Source organism: Lepus europaeus, chromosome 1 (genome assembly GCF_033115175.1).
Source record: "Lepus europaeus isolate LE1 chromosome 1, mLepTim1.pri, whole genome shotgun sequence".
Lineage (NCBI taxonomy): Eukaryota > Metazoa > Chordata > Mammalia > Lagomorpha > Leporidae > Lepus > Lepus europaeus.
The window spans coordinates 183,484,455-183,502,002 of record NC_084827.1 but is presented as its reverse complement, the minus strand read 5'-3'; the positions used below and the strand labels follow the sequence as shown (position 1 = coordinate 183,502,002).

Below are 17,548 nucleotides of genomic sequence, written 5' to 3'. Positions count from 1 at the left end.
CTGCCCAGTCCTCCCACTCCCCGCCACAGCAGCGGTGTCCCCTGCCTGCAGTGGCTTCTGCCCCCAGGTGGTATCAGGAGGTGCCAGGCTGCTGGCGGCCTCCTGCTCTGCCCTCAGCTCCACCCGCCCCTCCAGGCAGCTTCTTGGTTCTCTGTGTCTCTGTCTCCTTCAGCCTCCTCTCGCTCACTCAAGCCCAGTAGCTCTGGGCCATTCTTTTACGGGCAGCAAGGGGCTTCTCAGTGCTACCTTCCAAAGAGATGCCTCTCTGGCCACTTCCTTTGTCCACTGCTGCCCACTATAAGGTGAGCCTTTGTCACCTTCAGACAGAGTAACTGTGTTGTGTCCACTCTTCATATACGGCAGTGTTCCACCAGAACACACACCTGGTTGTGCCTTGTGCTAGCCAGGTGCCCCCAGCCCCCAGCCCCCGGTCCCGGCTGCAGGCTGCGCTGGCTCTGCCCCCTCTCCTGCCCTCGCGGCTCCTGGAATGGTTTCCCGAGGCCTGGTCCCGTCCCCAGGTGTCCGCAGCAGGCTGCCCTACTGGAGCCGCCTCTGGGCCACTTCATCACCGGGCCGCCGGCTCTGTGTGCGCATCGCTTCCCTGGCCCGGCACCCTTCCCCGTGGACGCCACGGTGCGGGGCCGCGGGCACTCGCGCCGGTGGTTGGGGGCGCGGGGAGGCAGCCCCTCTCGCCCAGCGGTTTGCCCTTCGGAGGGGCGCAGGGAGGTAGCTACCGAGGAGGTGGCGCGGGAAGCGGGCACTGCGGGCCGGGGCTGCAAACTTGGAGGCCCGAGGTGTGCGCCCACCGGAGGCGCGGCTGCCCGAGGTCCCGACGCCCCGCCGGCCAGGCCGCACAACTTTGCGAGCGGGGCAGGACTCCGGGGGCGCCGGGGCGCGGGGCGGGGCGGCTGACGTGTCCCGGCGGGATTGGAGCCGCCGCCCCATATAGCAGCGCCCGGCGCCGCCGCCCGCGTCCCTGCTTCTCCCGCGCGGCGGGCGAGCGAGCGAGCGAACGGACGGACGGACAGGCGGACACGGTGAGCGCACGGGGCTGGCGGGCCGGGCCGGGCCGGGCCGGGCCGGCCAGGGCGCGGGGCTGCCAACGTGGAGGCGGCGGGGCCGGCGCGGCGCGTCCGCACTCGGGGCGGCGCTCGGGCGCCCCCTGTCCCGGCGCGGCGGCCGCGGCCGGCTACGTGTCAACGTCGCGAGGGGCCGCGGCGGCGCCCGGCCCGCAAACTTTGCCGAGCCCACGCCGCCCTCCGCGCCCGCGGGCTCCACGCGGTGCCCCGGCCGCGGCCGCACGGGGGAGGGGCGGCCGACCTGGGCCCAGGTCGGTGACGTTGGCGAGGCCGCCTCCCCTCCCCCTCCGCCCGGGCGCCCCTCCCCCGCCCGCACCGCGCCGGCTGGCGGGGCCGCCGGTGCCCGGCCGGGGTCTCCTGCGGGCGTGCGGGGCCGGGCTGCAGCGCCCCCTGCCCCTTCGTCCCGCGAAGTGGTGGGGGGCGGGCCGGCCCGGGGGCCACTTGGACGGGCCCCAGGGGCGCGGAGGCCACGGCTCTACGGAAAAATACCGCGTCTGGAGGCGGCGCTGCGGTCCCTTTAAGCGCGTCCCCGCCCGCGGCGCCGGGCTGCTGAGGTGGCGCCTGCGAAGTTCCTGCGCCGGCCTGGCCGCGGGGCCGCCCGGCCCCGGCCCCGCCTTCCGAGGTGGGTCGGGGGTCTCGGAAGTTGCGGAGGAAAGTTCTCTGCGAGGCGGAGTGCGGGTTGCGGTTGGGTGCGTGGACGGAGGGTGCACCGCCCAGCCGGGCCCGCGGGGCGGGAGGCTGTCCGCGGCCGGAGGGGGCTGGGAGTCGCGGGTTTTGTCCTGCCTTGAGGCCGGCTGTGGACGGCCGTGCACTGCCCCAGGGGGTGGCGAGGGCTGGACCGGCGTGATCCTGAGAGCCGGGTCCCGACCGCGCTCCGGGAGCCGGGCCTGGCGGCGCAGGCCCCCCGGGAGCTCCGAGGTGGGGACTCGGAAGAGGGCCAAGGCCCGCGGCCGGTAACACCTCAGCCAAGGTGGGTTCTCTGAAGCCTGGTATTGAGTTGTCAGGAGGAGCAGGACTGCGGGCGCCGGGCCCAGAACCCCAGGTTTACTTGCGGTGGCTCCTTGCGCGCTCTGGTGACTTGTGGTCTGAGTTCTGGGGGATGGGGCCCCTCCCTGGGGTCCCGGGCACATTGGCATGCGGGGCAGTGGTTCCGGAAGGTGTGCCAGTCCTCAGAGGTGAGCGCACACGCACCCGTCCTGGGGTGCAGGGGGACTGGCCAGCCAGAGCTCAGGGGCAGGCCTGGGGTGTGGTTGAGGTCACTCTTGGGACCGAGTGCAAGTCTTGATTTTGGGAAGCGACATTCAAACAAGAAAGGCTGCGGGGTGGAAGGTCAGCCTGGCGGCTGCTGAGGGGTGAGTAGGTACAGGAGGCCCCATCCTGCTCCCAGACCGGCTGTGCACTCACTGGCTGCCACGACATTCGTCCAGCAGAGCTATGCTTCTCTCCTTGCTTTGCTCTCTGTAATTTGCAGATTAGAGCTTGTTGATGAGCACAGTAAATAAATATTCCCAGTCCTGGGTCCCCCCTTCCCTCCGGCCTCAGGGCACAGCTGGGGCTGCGCAGTAGTTCTGGCCTCTGGCTGGGAGTAGTTCCCCACCAGACTGGAGCTTTTAAAAAACGCCTGCCAAGGCTGAAATCCTGAAGTGCTGCCAGTCCACAAACTGTGCAAGGGAGAAGCCCTTGTAGTCCAGGTTCTGTGGATGCCACAGCCTGCCTCCCAGCTCCTGGGCGGGCATCACCCTGCTTGGGTGGGGTGGCCCACCGTCACAACGTCCACCTTTCTCTGGTTTAGGGGCACAGTTGGCCTGCCACGTTGGTCCTATCTGTCTGGGTGACCCACACCCTTCTGCTTCACAGAGTGGCTCTTGGTCCTCCGTAGACAGCCTCTGAAGGTTCCTTTCAATCCCACGGTTTCTTAAAACAAAATTTACTTACTTATTTGAAGGGCAGAGAGTTCAAGAGCGCGTTCCTGTCCTCTGGGTCACTCCCCAAATGGCTGCAACAACCAGGCTGGGCCAGGCCAAAACCAGGAGCCTGGAACTCCATCCAGGTGTCCCACATCGGTGGCAGGGCCCAGGGCCTTAAGCCATCCCCCACTGTTTTCCCAGGCACATTAGCAGGGAGCTGGATGAGAAGTAGAGCAGCTGGGCCACAACTGTGGCTCTGATACGGTGCTGGCACCACAACGCCAGCCCCAAACTCACTAGTTTTTGACCTGGTTTCCAAATCCCTGGTGGATTAGAAGGGACTGAAGGACTTCTCCAGGATAATGAGCAGGAAGTGACCCTATCAAGCTCCAGAGCCCCTGGCCACAGCTGCCCGCAGGTCACGTGGGGGCGAGGTGACTGGAGCACGCCGCACACCCTCCGTCTTGTGTGGATCTTGCTTCCTGGTAGGCAGTTAAGGTGTGGCTCCTGCAAGTCCTCTGAGAGTATAGGACGGTTCCAGCTTTCCTGTAACCTACTTTGTTGGAAGCTCATGGCCACAGAGCAGTTTACCCTGGAGAGGGGAGTTTTTCTGGTTGGGAGGTGTAAGATTTGTTGAAGAACTTTCTCTGATTTTCCCCTGTGCTCTCTCCCTGCCCATCCAACACAGCGAAAGCTGGCAGGCTGACAAGCGCCTCAGGACGGACTTCCTGGCTACCGACCGTTTTGCTGGTGAGTTTGTGCCATCTGAGGGCTGTCCCCGCAGCCTCAAGCCCCGCCTGGCACAGGCATCTGTAGACGTGTGCCCGTCGGCTGTCACCTGGCCACCGTCTGTTCAGTCTTTTCTTCTTAAATGTGAATTAGTTTTTTCAGGAGTTCAGAGCTTGATTTTCTTGAATTCAGGGGGAGATCTTATTGTGTCATAAAAAAAATGACACAAAAAATTCTCCTTTATGTTAAATTCTCTTATATATTTTGCCAAGATAGTACAGATAACTGCTTGCTGTGAGAAATTGTCTGGAGAAAGTGAGTTCTCTCTCCCTGTGGTCGTGTGGGGACTGCCTGGAAATGGGGGGCAGCACCCCTGCCTCCCTGCTGACTGTGCTGCTGCAGGAAGGAGAGCTCCTCGCCCACAGAGCCCTGCAGCCGTGCAGGCCTTGTTGGGGGCTGCGAGTCCCTGGCCACACCTGGGGGTGCAGAGGGGGAGGAGGTGAGCAGGTTTCAGGCGCCGGAACCCCCTTGGGGTGTGAGATACTGGTGGGCTTTTTGTGACGGTGGCAGGTTTTTAAAGCATCTGGGGCGTGAGGTAAAATTACTTGAGGCAGCTGTTACAGTGATCCTGGTGTTGCTCTGGGAGGCGCTGGGCCAGGCTGGGTGGGCTGTAACCCTGTAACCCCTGGACGTCCTGGCACTGAGGCTTGGTCAGAGCCTGGCTTCCCCAGTGACAGGCACCTTGGAGAGGGCCATCGGCCAGCTGTTCTAAGACCCTCTTTTACTCACATTTTTTTTCCCTTTTCATCCTTTGCTGAGAGTTTGGACATCAGCTTTCCTGACGTGTTCAGCTGGTGAAAGAATAAAACCTTTGGCTTTAAAAATTACACAAAAACATTCTCCTTTACCTGAGTTACTCATGTTTTGCTAAGATGGCATAGATGGCCGCTTGCTGAAGCGCCGAGACTGATGGTCTAAGAGAGCTGAACTGGCTGTGTGCTGAGCTTGCTCCTCTCTGCTTCCTTCCGTGCTGTAGTCACTGACCTGGACTGTGCGAGGCAGGAGACCAGCCATGAGCTCCGTCGCAGTTCTGACCCAGGAGAGCTTTGCCGAACACCGAAGTGGGCTGGTTCCGCAGCAGATCAAAGGTGACACACACACACCCCCCCCCCCCGCCATGCTTGCTCTCTGTCTCGTGGCCCAGGGTGCAAGTGGGAGCACCTATGACAAGGTTGAACTTGCATGTGGGGAGATTCAGAAACAGCGCCAGCCTTGGTGAGAAATGCCTGTCTGAGCTCACCGCTGCGCTGGGAAGCCTGCTAGGGCAGAGGGAGCAGGCTGGACATCCGTGCCCTCCACAGCAGCTAGACAGGACTCAGAGCAGCAAATGGCATCTCAGGTGTTCTACTATGCACAATATGTAAAAGGGAGCAGGTAGAAACTGATTTCAAGACATTTTATCTAATCCAGTATGCCCAAGACATCAGTGTTTCAATATATATTTAATGTGTATAAAAAAAAAAGGACCTACAATATTTCACTTTTTCCTTCAAAGTCTGATGTGTGTTTACAGCTATAGGAGATTTTATTTGAATCCTTAATTTTCATCTAAACTTCTTGGTCCCAAGTACCTGGGGGCCTAGGATCTTCTGCTTAACCCAGCTGCCCACTTAACCCAGCTGCCCAGTGAGGTCTGAGAGAATCCAGCCACTGTTCACAGTAGCCACATCTGGGGTGGCATGGCCCTGTGTCCCGTGGTGAACCTGGACTCAGACACAGCCTGCTTGATTCCGAAGGTCACCTCCCCATACCACACCTCGTGCCCAGGGTTCAGGTGTTGTGATTGGGCCTTGGTGTTGGTGGACTTGGCCCGGCCCTGGGGATCAGGTGTTCTTCCAGCTAGCCGTGGCCTTGCTCTCATGCGGTCGTAGTTAGTGGGACAAAACCGTGGGCAAGTAGGGCATGATGGAGGACAGAAGTGATTAGTAATTAGGGGACCTTATTTCCACAGCCTCGCTGCTGGGGTGGGGAGAAGGGGGCAGCTTGCACAGCTGGTATTGCAGGGTTGCCTGCTGCACTGCAAAGTTAGCTGCGGTTTGCCTCGGAGGCAGCTGTCCCAGACAGTTCCAGGTAGCACCATCATTGTACTTCACAAATTAATTTTTAAAAGATACTTATTTATTCTAAAGGCAGAGTGGCAGAGAGAGGGGGAGATAGAGAAAGAGCTCCTCCATCTGCTGATTGACTCTCCAGATGGCTTCGACAGCCAGGGCTGGGCCAGACTGAAGCCAGGAGCCCAGAACTCCATCGGGTCTCCCACCGGGGTGGCTGGGAACCAGGAACTTGAGCCATCTTCCCTGCCTTCCCAGGTGCATCAGCAGGGAGCTGGATGAGGAGTGAAGAGCTGGGATTCAAAGTGGCAGAGTATTAAGACTCTCGAGGACTTAATCTCTGTGCGGGGTTTGCCTTCCAACGGCTCAGCCCAGCAGGGCAGGGGGGCTCACAGTGTCTGCGCTAAGCCCGGCCACAGGCAGGCCCTGCAGGAGGAGGTGCGACTGTGAGGGCTGGGAAGCCCCTGGCCTCTCCAGTTCAGTGCAGAAAGGCACTATTGGGCCTTCCCTATCACTAGGAATGAGAAAGAGAGGCGGGGCTTTGTTTATGATCACTTATTTATTTTAAAGGCAGAGAGATCTGGTGTTTCACTCTCCAAATGGCTGCGATGGCCAGGACTGGGTTGGGCCAAAGCCAGGAGCTTCTTCCAGGTCTCCCACATAGGTGCAGAAGCCCAGGCACTTGTGCCATTCTCTGTCACTTTCCCGGGAGCATTAGCAAGGAGCTGGGTCAGAAATGCAGCATCTGGGACTGGAGTCAACCCGTCGGTCTGTTTCTTACTGAATCTCTGGGAGTATTTTTTGTCATGTAATGCTGAGTGCTGTTGTTCTCTTAATCCATGCCATGGGACCAGTTGCCACTTTAAATTCAGAAGAGGAGAGTGACCCTCCAACCTACAAGGATGCCTTCCCTCCACTTCCCGAGAAAGCAGCGTGCTTGGATGGTGCCCAGGAGCCTGCGGGAGCATGGAGTAACAAGATCCGGCCCATCAAGGCCTCTGTTATCACTCAGGTAGAGAGGCCTTTTCCTCCTAGTCCACCTCCCAGTCAGTGGCTGCAGGGTCTGGTCTTCTGGTCAGGAAGATTTTTGAATGTGCAAAATGAGGAGTTTTGGGTAAGGAAAGGACTGACGGGTGTTTCAGATTAGATCAGCCCTGTCCGCCCCCGTGCTCATCCTGTGTGCTGAGGAGGCCTGCACAGGTGGTGGCAGGAGTGGGTCCCGTGCCTAATCCCTGTTCACAGCTGCTGCCCTGCCCTGACTCTCCATCCCACTGCGTGCAGCAGGAACTGGGCTGTCTGGGAGCCTTGAAGCAGTTCCATGCTTGTTCCCTCTGCTGTTGGGATTGGAGGTGCTGGTGTAAGCACCTGTGTGGCTGTGGTGAAAATGGCCATCCATGCACCCACCAGTCCTCTTCCCTTAGCTCTGGGCTCATGGTGCCACACTTGGTCTTGCACTGCTCACCTGGCACCTGGTTGATTATGTTAAAAGTACCCTGTCTTACTTGGTGGTTTCTGCCCTAAACCAGGTAGCGGCTTGGTCTGGCTCCTGCCCTGGGCGACTCTTACATTCCTCATGAGATAGCTGAGTGGCCCTGAGGCTCCCAAAACCTCACACTGACCCTTACTAGGGTGGCCTGGGTATCACCCCAGAATCCACCGCCCTCGCCTCTGCTCTTTCCCTGCCCTGCCAGGCGCAGGTGTCTCCGCCACCCTCGTGGTCTGCCTCCACCCAGACTGCCTGTTTGCCTGCTGCTGCCCCCTGTTCCCTGGGTAGTGGGCCTCCTGACCTCAGCCCCGCCCCTTTCTGCTCTGCCCTGGGTTGGGGTGGGGGCTAGGCGTGGGGCAGAGCATCTGTTGATGAGCCTACCTGATTGTTGGTCTTTGCTGAGCAGGTATTCCATGTCCCTCTGGAGGAGAGGAAATACAAGGACATGAACCAATTTGGGGAAGGTGAGCAAGCCAAAATCTGCCTGGAGATCATGCAGAGGACCGGCGCTCACTTGGAGCTCTCTCTGGCCAAAGACCAAGGCCTGTCCATCATGGTCTCGGGGAAGCTGGATGCTGTCATGAAAGCTCGAAAGGACATTGTCGCCAGACTGCAGACCCAGGTGGGTGTCCCCTCCTGATGGGAGCCTCTGTACCCCTCCTCCATCGAGGGGTGGCTGAGCTGTGTAAGAGGAGGGCAGCAGCATTCAGAGCCTCCGACCGTTCTAGTGGTGGGATGAATGGGAACTGAAAACGAAAGACTTGTCCCGCGGCTGGAGCTGCTTACAAGGCTCTGGGCTGGCCGGGCCCTGGCACATGGCCACGGTTTCCAGCCTGCGACGCACACATGTAGTTCAGCACCTGCTTCCAGATCATGAGTTCAAGTTAGGTTTGGGTTAGACCAGCGCCCTCAGCCTCTGCAGCCCGAGGCTGCCGCCTGGAAAGTATGAGAGCCACTGTAATGAATCAGTAAACCTGCCGTCCATGTGGCCAGTGGACTCATGGATGGGCCGGTGCTGTGGTACAGTGGGTTAAAGTGCTGGCTTCCCATATGGGCACCACTTCATGTCCCGGCTGTGCCACTTCCCATCCAGCTCCCTGCTAATGTGCCTGGGAAAGCAGCTGAGGATGGTCACGTGGGCCCCTGCACCCACATGGGAGACCCAGAAGCAGCTTCTGGCTCCTGTCTTTGGCCTGGCCCAGCCTGGTCATTGCAGCCATCTGAGAAGTGAACTGGCAGGTGGAAGAGTTCTCTCTGTCAAGTAAATAAATCTTTTTTTATAAAAGAAAAGAAAAACTTGGAGACTCTCACTAGAGCACCAGAGGACAGCTGTCATCCGGCATGGGTCTCTGTGGAAATGCCCTCCCACCTGCCGCCAGGCTCTGCGCTCCAGCGGGAGCCCATGCTGGGCTACAGGGCAGGCCTAGAGCTGAGGTCCGCCTGTGGCAGGCAGCCTGAGGACCGTCGAGACCCCTGCTAGCTTCATGGGCTTGACCCTGTAGATGTCAGGAACAAACAGATGTTGCCCATGGGTCTTTGCTGCCAGTCAGTGAGCCTCTGCTGTGACTGAAGGGACTTGGGTCATGCGTGTGTCACAGGGAGGCCTTCATCCCCTGCCTTTCTGTTGGTTTGGGGGCTTTTTTTGTTTTGTTTTTTTCCTAAGAGAGAAAGGATTATTCTTCCGGCCGGTGCCGTGGCTCAACAGGCTAATCCTCCGCCTAGCGGCGCTGGCACACCAGGTTCTAGTCCCAGTCGGGGCGCCGGATTCTGTCCCGGTTGCCACTCTTCCAGGCCAGCTCTCTGCTGTGGCCAGGGAGTGCAGTGGAGGATGGCCCAAGTGGTTGGGTCCTGCACCCCATGGGAGACCAGGAGAAGCAACTGGCTCCTGCCTTCGGAACAGCGCGGTGCGCCGGCCGCAGCACACCAGCCGCGGCGGCCATTGGAGGGTGAACCAATGGCTAAAGGAAGACCTTTCTCTCCATCTCTCTCACTGTCCACTCTGCCTGTCAAAAAGTTAAAAAAAAAAAGAAAAGAAAAGAAAGGATTATTCTTCATAAATATTTACTGGGGCTGGCACTATAGCATGGCAGGTAAAGCCACCATAGTGCTGCCTGCAGTGCCGTCATCCCATTTGGGCACCGGTTCGGTCCTGGCTGCTCCACTCCTGATCCAGTTCTCTGCTATGGCCTGGGAAAGCAGTGGAAGATGGCCCAAGTCCTTGGGCTCCTGCACCTGCAAGGGAAAAATTGGAGGAGGCCCCTGGCTCCAGATCAGCGCAGCTCTGGCTGTTGCAGCCAACTGGGGAGTGAACTTCTGCCTCTCCTCTCTGTGTAGCTCTGACTTTCAAATAGATAAATAAATATTAAAAAAAAAAAAAATGTTATTCATTTGAAAGGCAGAGCAGTAGAGAGAGCTGGCACTCTGTTGGTTCACTCCCCAAGTAGCCACAACAGCCAAGGCTAGGTCAGGCTGAAGCCAGGAGCCAGGAACTCCATCCTGGTCTCTGTGTACCTGAGCCATCTGCCACTGCCTTCCCAGGAGCATTAGCAGGAGGCTGGATCAGAAGAGCAACGAGGGCTCATCTTGTGCTCTGATGTGGGATGCTGGCATCACAAGTGGCAGCTTGACCCGCTGTGCCGGCCCCTGCCCCCATCAGTTTACAGGAAATCACAGATAGTGTTTCGTGGTCAAGACCTCCGGGAGGCCTCTCCTGTAGTATGAGGGTCTTCGAAAGTTTGTGGAAGATGTGCATCTTGAGAACTCGCGGTTTGGACTTCACCACAAACCTCTTGAAGTGCTTTCTTATCTATGTTGTATATGTATTTCTATGTAGCTATCATGCCATTAACTCAGTAAAATTAGTTTTTCAGTGTCCCGTCCAGGCTCTGCCCAGCCTGTCTAGACTTCTCGTGGCCTCAGACCATCTTTCCCAGCTGGCTTATTCACACATCACTGTCTGTCCCTCAGCGCCTGTCCATTGCGTTCACCGTGATCGCCAGTCTCTCGAGGCTGTCAGTGTGTTGGGGAGGATGGGTGTCAGGCACTCTCTGCTGTCTCGTTGCCTCCTGGGAGCTGACACAGGATCCCGGTGCTCTGTTCTTCCTGGTCACCTTGGTGTTTGCCAGGAACACTGTCAGCGGCGCTGTGCTCACGGTGTTGGATCTGACTCGGAGATGGATGCCTGCACTGGGGTGGCTGCGGCCTGGTGTGTCCTTTAGAAAGGTGCCCTCGCCAGGTGTCATGGCCATTGCTGCCTTCCTGCGTTTGCGGTGGCCCTTGAGGGTTTCCTGATGCTGCACTCCTCAGGTTGGTGGCCCTGTTGTGAGCAGACTGCCTGCGTCCACTGACGGAGCCTTCACTCCCCCGTGCTGGGCCAGATTGGAGCCCTGGCGTCTTCAGTGGTGGCAGAATATTTAGTGTTGTTGAGAACCTGGGAATTTGGTGTTTTCTTCACAGTTGTCCTCGCCCAGGGTTTTCCCTGCAGCCTGCTGTCACTGCCCACTCACCTGAGCCGCCTCTGGACCTCCCACACAGGAGAGGGGACTTGTTGAGTGTCACGTGTTTACTCCCTGGAGAGCCATTGAGCAGGAAATGCCACCTGGGGGCTCCTGCCTGCTCAGCGGGAGCCTGTCACAGCCGGGACACCGGGGAACGCCCTCTAGTCGATACTTCTGATGTAGACGGGCAGTGGTAGGATTAGGGCAAAGCAGCTTGTTCTTTTGGGTTATTTGGTCATCTTGACATTGAGTTATGTTCATTTATTTCCCTTTATTTTCAACTTTTAAAACTTTGCCAACATTTGTGTGGTGGTGAAGTCGGAGCTGCAAGGAAAGGGGCACTCGGAGTCGTGCCCGCACTGCCTGCACCCCCACACCCAGGGTCCCCTCTGCTCATACTGCCCCACACCCAGGGTCTCCTCTCCCCTGCCCCCACACCCAGGGTCCCCTCTGCTCATGCTGCCCCCACGCCCAGGGTCTCCTCTCCCCTGCCCCCACACCCAGGGTCCCCTCTGCTCATGCTGCCCCCACACCCAGGGTCTCCTCTCCCCTGCCCCCACACCCAGGGTCCCCTCTGCTCATGCTGCCCCCACGCCCAGGGTCCCCTCTGCTCATGCTGCCCCCACGCCCAGGGTCTCCTCTCCCCTGTCCCCACACCCAGGGTCCCCTCTGCTCATACTGCCCCCACACCCAGGGTCCCCTCTGCTCATGCTGCCCCCACGCCCAGGGTCCCCTCTCCCCTGCCCCCACACCCAGGGTCCCCTCTGCTCATGCTGCCCCCACGCCCAGGGTCTCCTCTCCCCTGTCCCCACACCCAGGGTCCCCTCTGCTCATGCTGCCCCCACACCCAGGGTCCCCTCTCCCCTGTCCCCACTCCCGGGGTCCCCTCTGTTCATGCTGCCCCCACTCCTGGGGTCTCCTCTGTTCATGCTGCCCCCACGCCCAGGGTCCCCTCTGCTCATGCTGCCCCCACGCCCAGGGTCTCCTCTGCTCATGCTGCCCCCACGCCCAGGGTCTCCTCTCCCCTGTCCCCACACCCAGGGTCCCCTCAATTCATGCTGCCCCCACGCCCAGGGTCCCCTCTCCCCTGTCCCCACTCCCGGGGTCCCCTCTGCTCATGCTGCCCCCACGCCCAGGATCCCCTCTGCTCATGCTGCCCCCACACCCAGGGTCCCCTCTCCCCTGTCCCCACTCCCGGGGTCCCCTCTGCTCATGCTGCCCCCACTCCCGGGGTCTCCTCTCCCCTGCCGTCACACCTGGGGTCTCCCCCATTCCCACTCCCGGGGTCGCCTCTCCTCTGTCCCCACACCTGGTGTCGTCTCCGCCCGCACTTCCCTGTCCCCCCATTCCCGAACCAGAGACGGCTTGCTGTGAGAGCTGCTACGCCCCCTGCACGTCCCTCTTGTCTTCTAGGGGAGTTGGTTGGTGGGCATGTGGGCAGCTACCAGCACCTTCTGTTGTAATCATGTCACAGTGAGGGCGTGTGCGTGCCCTGTTGTGCTCAGCATGTCCTGGCCGGATCAGCAGGTGAGCATGTGTGACTTGGCTGTAGCCGCACTCCCCTCTGGAGGAGTGACGCATTGCCTCCTCCCATCCACGGTGTGCAGGAGCCAGGCACATTGTTGGGTTCTGCAGCACGCAGATGGAGCTGAGTATGCTTCTCATTTGCATTTCTCTGATAAAGAAGGTTGTGTTTCTCAGCATGAGGCCATTTGTAATTTTCTCTGAACTGAGTGTTCTTTTGCCCATCTTTTTATCAGTTCATCTTGCTCAATTTTTAGGAGTTCAATATAATGACTAGGACTTGTTTAAAAAGCCGTACTAAAAGTTAGAAATAAGTTTCCCAACTTTTCATTTGATTTGGTTTTTGTGAAAGTTTACTCTTATGTAACGTCTCTGATTTTTTGATTATTGTTTTGGGTCATTGTCAGTTTTTTCCCACTTCTGTTTTAGGAAGTTGGTTGGTGTTTTCCTCTGGTGCTGTCACAGTGGGGCAAGGCTCTGATCCCGTCCCCTCCTCCTCCATGTGTCAGCCCCATTGGGTGTGCTGCCGGCCTTGCGTCTCTGCCTGTGGCTGGCTTCTGGCTGCTGACCCCTGGTGTGTGTGCCTGCCTGCCTCAGCGGCAGTGGTTCTGTGTCCTCACGCCTGTTCCTGTTGATGGCACCTCTGTTCCTCCCTCCCCCTCCCTTCCCTGCCCTCCCCTCCTCTCCCCTCCCCGCCTCTCCTCCCCCTCTTCTCCCCTCTCCTCCTCCTCCCCCCTCTCCTCCCCCTCCCGCCCTCCTCCCTTCTCCTCCTCCTCCCCTCCCCTCCTCCCCTCCCCTCTCCTCCTCCTCCCCCCTCCCCTCCTCCTCCCGCCCTCCTCTCCCCTCCTCCCCTCTCCTCCTCCTCCCCTCCCCGCCTCTCCCCTCCCCGCCTCTCCTCCCCCTCTTCTCCCCTCTCCTCCCCTCCCCTCCTCCCCTCCCCTCCCCTCCCCTCCCCTCCTCTACCCTTCTACTCCACTACTCCATGCCATCCATTTTTGGGTCTCTCCTGTCTATTATTTTCTTGTTTGTTTTACCATGAAAACTTTATGATCAACTTTTTGTTAAAATTTTATTAATTTTTAAAAATAGCCTTGGCAAAGTTGACCTATTTATGATTTCCACCATCTTTTCTCTGTTACAGGATGTTCTCTGCTTTACTCTTTGTTTTTTTGTTTTGTTTTGTTATTTTGTTTTTTTAAAGATTTATTTATTTCTTTGAAAGTCTGAGTTATACGGAGAGAGACTAGAGAGTCAAAGAGAGAGAGAGAGAGAGAGAGAGATGTAGAGAGGTCTTCCATCTGCTAGTTCACTCCCCAATTGGCCACAATAGCCGGAGATATGCCAATCTGAAGCCAGGAGCCAGGAGCTTCTTCCGGATCTCCCACATGGGTGCAGGGGCCTAAGGACTTGGACCATCTTCTACTGCTTCCCTAGGTCATAGCAGAGAGCTGGATTGGAAGTGGAGCAGCCGGGACTCGAACCAGTGCCCATATGGGCTGCTGGTGCTTCAGGCCAGGGCATTAACCCACTGTGCCACAGTGCCGGCCCCTCTGCTTTACTCTTTTTATAAATTGTTCTCTCTTGAGCGGCTGTCCAGAGACAGACAGATGAACAGCAAGCTCCCATCCACTGGTTCACTCCCCAGAAGTCAGTGATGGTCAAGGGGCTGGAGCCAGGAGCTTAATCCAGGCCTCCCACAGGGGCGGCAGAAGTCCAATTTCTTGAGCCATCGCCTGCTGTCTCCCAGGGTGCTCTCTGGCAGGAAGCTGGAGTCAGGAGTCAGAGCTGAGAGTGGAACCAGGACACTCTGATGTGGGACCCAGGCACCTTAACTCTAGGCCAAACATCTGCTTTGTGTGTTCTCACTGCAAAAGCACCTTTTCTGCCTTCCTTGGGGCTTGTGTGGAGCTGGGTCCTTTCCTTTTCCTACTGGAAATGTGTCCTTTAACTGGGTGTTCAGCAAGAATTTAATAAACCATGGTTTCCCGTGGTCTCTGGAGGTGCATTCGCACACCTCGTCTGGGCAGCCTTTGGGGCTGCTTGGTTTTCTGTGTCTCCCTGTGTGGTGGTGGTGAGTAGCGTGTGACCCACTGGAGCGTCCCTTACTCTGGTTCTGGGCAGGCCTCCCAGTGTCCTCTTGAAGCTCACACTGTCCCTTGTGTCCTGACACTAGCCTGGGGTTCAGGCAGAAACAGGCATGGGCGGTGCTGCAGGCAGAGAGTGCTGTGGGAAGGCAGGCTTTTCCAGAATCTCAAGGGCTTGTGTTTTCTTCTGTTCTCTTGTTCTAGGCCTCAGCAACCGTTACCATCCCTAAAGAACACCATCGCTTTGTTATTGGCAAAAATGGAGAGAAATTGCAAGACCTGGAGCTAAAAACTGCAACCAAAATCCAGATCCCACGCCCTGATGACCCCAGCAATCAGATCAAGATCACTGGCACCAAAGAGGGCATTGAGAAGGCCCGCCATGAAGTCCTGCTCATCTCTGCCGAGCAGGTGAGATCCACACGAATACCCACCTGCTCGGCCCCGGTCCTCACCTGGGCCAGCCGTGTGTGTGCGAAGAGGCTCTGGGCCATGCCTCAGCCCTGCCTTCCCTTCCCAGGACAAGCGCGCGGTGGAGAGGCTGGAGGTGGAAAAGGCCTTTCATCCCTTCATTGCTGGGCCCTACAACAGACTGGTGGGCGAGATCATGCAGGAGACGGGCACGCGCATCAACATCCCTCCACCCAGTGTCAACCGCTCCGAGATTGTCTTCACTGGGGAGAAGGAGCAGTTGGCTCAAGCTGTGGCTCGCATCCGGAAGATTTATGAGGAAAAGGTGGGCAGCTTGCAGGAGGCAGGTGTCTTGGCGGCAGTGGACACGGGTGGCCTGGGGAAGGGCTGAAGCCCCAGCTCTGCACTTGGGAGCCCGGGCCCCAGGGTGCAGTGCTCAGCTCAGAGCTGTTCCCAGCATTGCCTGGTGTGTTCGCTCCACGTGGGCATCCTGCAGATCTGGAACTTGTTCCTGAATTTGTGGAAAGGACTTGGTGTTCTCAGATCTCCAGGTTGAAGGTGCCCAACTCAGGGTGATGAGACTGATGGGAGCTCAGTCCTGCAAAGGGGAGTCGCTCGCTAGGACCCCATCTGGTCGTGAGCCTCACCTGCTGGGGGTCAGCACCTGGGGTGGGTCCTCTGCAGCTCACACCCCCTCCACTGGCAGTGATGTGCCACCCACTGCGCTTTCCCAAGACTGCCCTTAGCCATTAGTTTTTACTTCTTTGAGAGGCAGAGAGAGACAGAGAGCCATTTCCTGGTTCACTTTCCAAATGCCTATAGTGGCCAAGGCCAGGCCCAGCTGACTCCATGAGCAGGGAACTCAATCCAGGGCTCCCACGTGGGTGGCAGGGACCCAAACTACTGGAGCCACCACCTGCTGCCTCCCAGGGTGTGCACCAGCAGGAAGCTGGAATTGGAGGAGGAGCCAAGACTCAAACCCAGGCCCTCCGATGTGGGGTGGCGGCACCCCAGACCTAGGCTGAGCGCCACCTCCACTCCTGTTGCTTAGAAAAAGAAGACCACGACCATCGCGGTGGAGGTGAAAAAGTCGCAGCACAAGTACGTCATCGGCCCGAAGGGCAACTCGCTGCAGGAGATCCTGGAGAGAACCGGAGTTTCTGTCGAGATCCCCCCTTCAGACAGCGTCTCCGAGACGGTGATTCTTCGCGGCGAGCCTGAGAAGTTGGGGCAGGCGCTGACAGAAGTGTATGCCAAGGTGACCGCCCCCGGGGAAGCTGTCCTGGGCCGGGCAGGGGGAGAGGGGCCCGGGTTTAGGATACCTGCCTCGAGCTGCCTGGAGTGCCACACTCAGGGGGTTTGTTCTCTCTGTCGTAGGCCAACAGCTTCACGGTCTCCTCTGTCTCTGCCCCTTCCTGGCTTCACCGTTTCATCATTGGCAAGAAAGGGCAGAACCTGGCCAAGATCACTCAGCAGATGCCAAAGGTGAGGACTCACTGTGCCCTCCGCAGTCCGGCCTGATGCTGCCAGCTGCAGGAAGTCTGTAACCAGAGGGGGCGTGTGCTGGCGCGTTGAATCAGTATCTTAAGAGGCACATCACCCAGTAACTATGGCTCATGAAGCTTGCGTGCAGGCTGCTGTGTGTGCTGTGGTGGGGAGCGTGGGGCTCACGTGCAGGCTGCTGCATGTGCTGTGGTGGGGGAGCGTGGGGCTCACATGTAGATGTCACGTGTGCTGTGTGTTGCGTGTGCTCTTGAGGGGAGTGTGGGGCTCACATGTAGATGCCACGTGTGCCGTGGTTGGGAGAGTGAAGCTCACATGTAGGTGTCACGTGTGCTGTGGTGGGGAGCGTGGGGCTCGCGTGCAGACGCTGCATGTGCTGCGTGTTGCGTGTGCTCTCGAGGGGAGTGGGGCTCACATGCAGATGTCACGTGTGCTGCGTGTGTTCTCGAGGGGAGTGGGCTCACATGCAGATGTCACGTGTGCTCTCGGGAGTGGGGCTCACATGCAGATGTCACGTGTGCTGCGTGTTGCGTGTGCTCTCGAGGGGAGTAGGGCTCACATGCAGATGTCACGTGTGCTGCGTGTTGCGTGTGCTCTCGAGGGGAGTGGGGCTCACATGCAGATGTCATGTGTGCTGCGTGTGCTCTCGGGGTGTGGGGCTCACATGCAGATGTCATGTGTGCTGCGTGTTATGTGTGCTCTCGAGGGGTGTGGGGCTCACATGCAGATGTCATTGTGCTGCGTGTTGCGTGTGCTCTCGAGGGGAGTGGGGCTCACATGCAGATGTCACGTGTGCTGCGTGTTGCGTGTGCTCTCGAGGGGAGGGGCTCACATGCAAATGTCATGTGTGCTGCGTGTTGTGTGTGCTCTCGAGGGGTGTGGGGCTCACATGCAGATGTCATGTGTGCTGCGTGTGCTCTCGAGGGGAGTGGGGCTCACATGCAGATGTCATGTGTGCTGCGTGTGCTCTCGAGGGGAGTGGGGCTCACATGCAGATGTCATGTGTGCTGCGTGTGCTCTCGAGGGGAGGGGCTCACATGCAAATGTCACGTGTGCTGCGTGTTGTGTGTGCTCTCGAGGGGAGTGGGGCTCACATGCAGATGTCATGTGTGCTGCGTGTGCTCTCGAGGGGTGTGGGGCTCACATGCAGATGTCATGTGTGCTGCGTGTGCTCTCGAGGGGAGTGGGGCTCACATGCAGATGTCATGTGTGCTGCG

At 58.6% G+C, this 17,548-nt stretch overlaps 1 protein-coding gene across 4 annotated transcripts in view; it reads left to right on the top strand.

Moving 5' to 3' along the window:
- The window catches only part of HDLBP (high density lipoprotein binding protein), a 75,691-nt gene that overhangs the window by 36,612 nt on the left and 21,531 nt on the right, over positions 1-17,548 (top strand). For 2 of the 4 annotated variants that reach the window (XM_062194229.1, XM_062194240.1), the window contains exons 2-9: positions 3,675-3,736; positions 4,752-4,863; positions 6,681-6,838; positions 7,719-7,934; positions 14,622-14,828; positions 14,938-15,153; positions 15,880-16,086; positions 16,206-16,313. In XM_062194229.1, coding sequence (XP_062050213.1) covers positions 4,788-4,863; positions 6,681-6,838; positions 7,719-7,934; positions 14,622-14,828; positions 14,938-15,153; positions 15,880-16,086; positions 16,206-16,313 — 1,188 coding nt within the window. In that variant the 5' untranslated portion in view covers positions 3,675-3,736; positions 4,752-4,787. Of the gene's footprint in view, positions 1-953; positions 1,038-1,681; positions 1,702-3,674; positions 3,737-4,751; positions 4,864-6,680; positions 6,839-7,718; positions 7,935-14,621; positions 14,829-14,937; positions 15,154-15,879; positions 16,087-16,205; positions 16,314-17,548 lie in introns of those variants that run through there. The other 2 variants (XM_062194238.1, XM_062194247.1) reach the window with 2 other exon arrangements.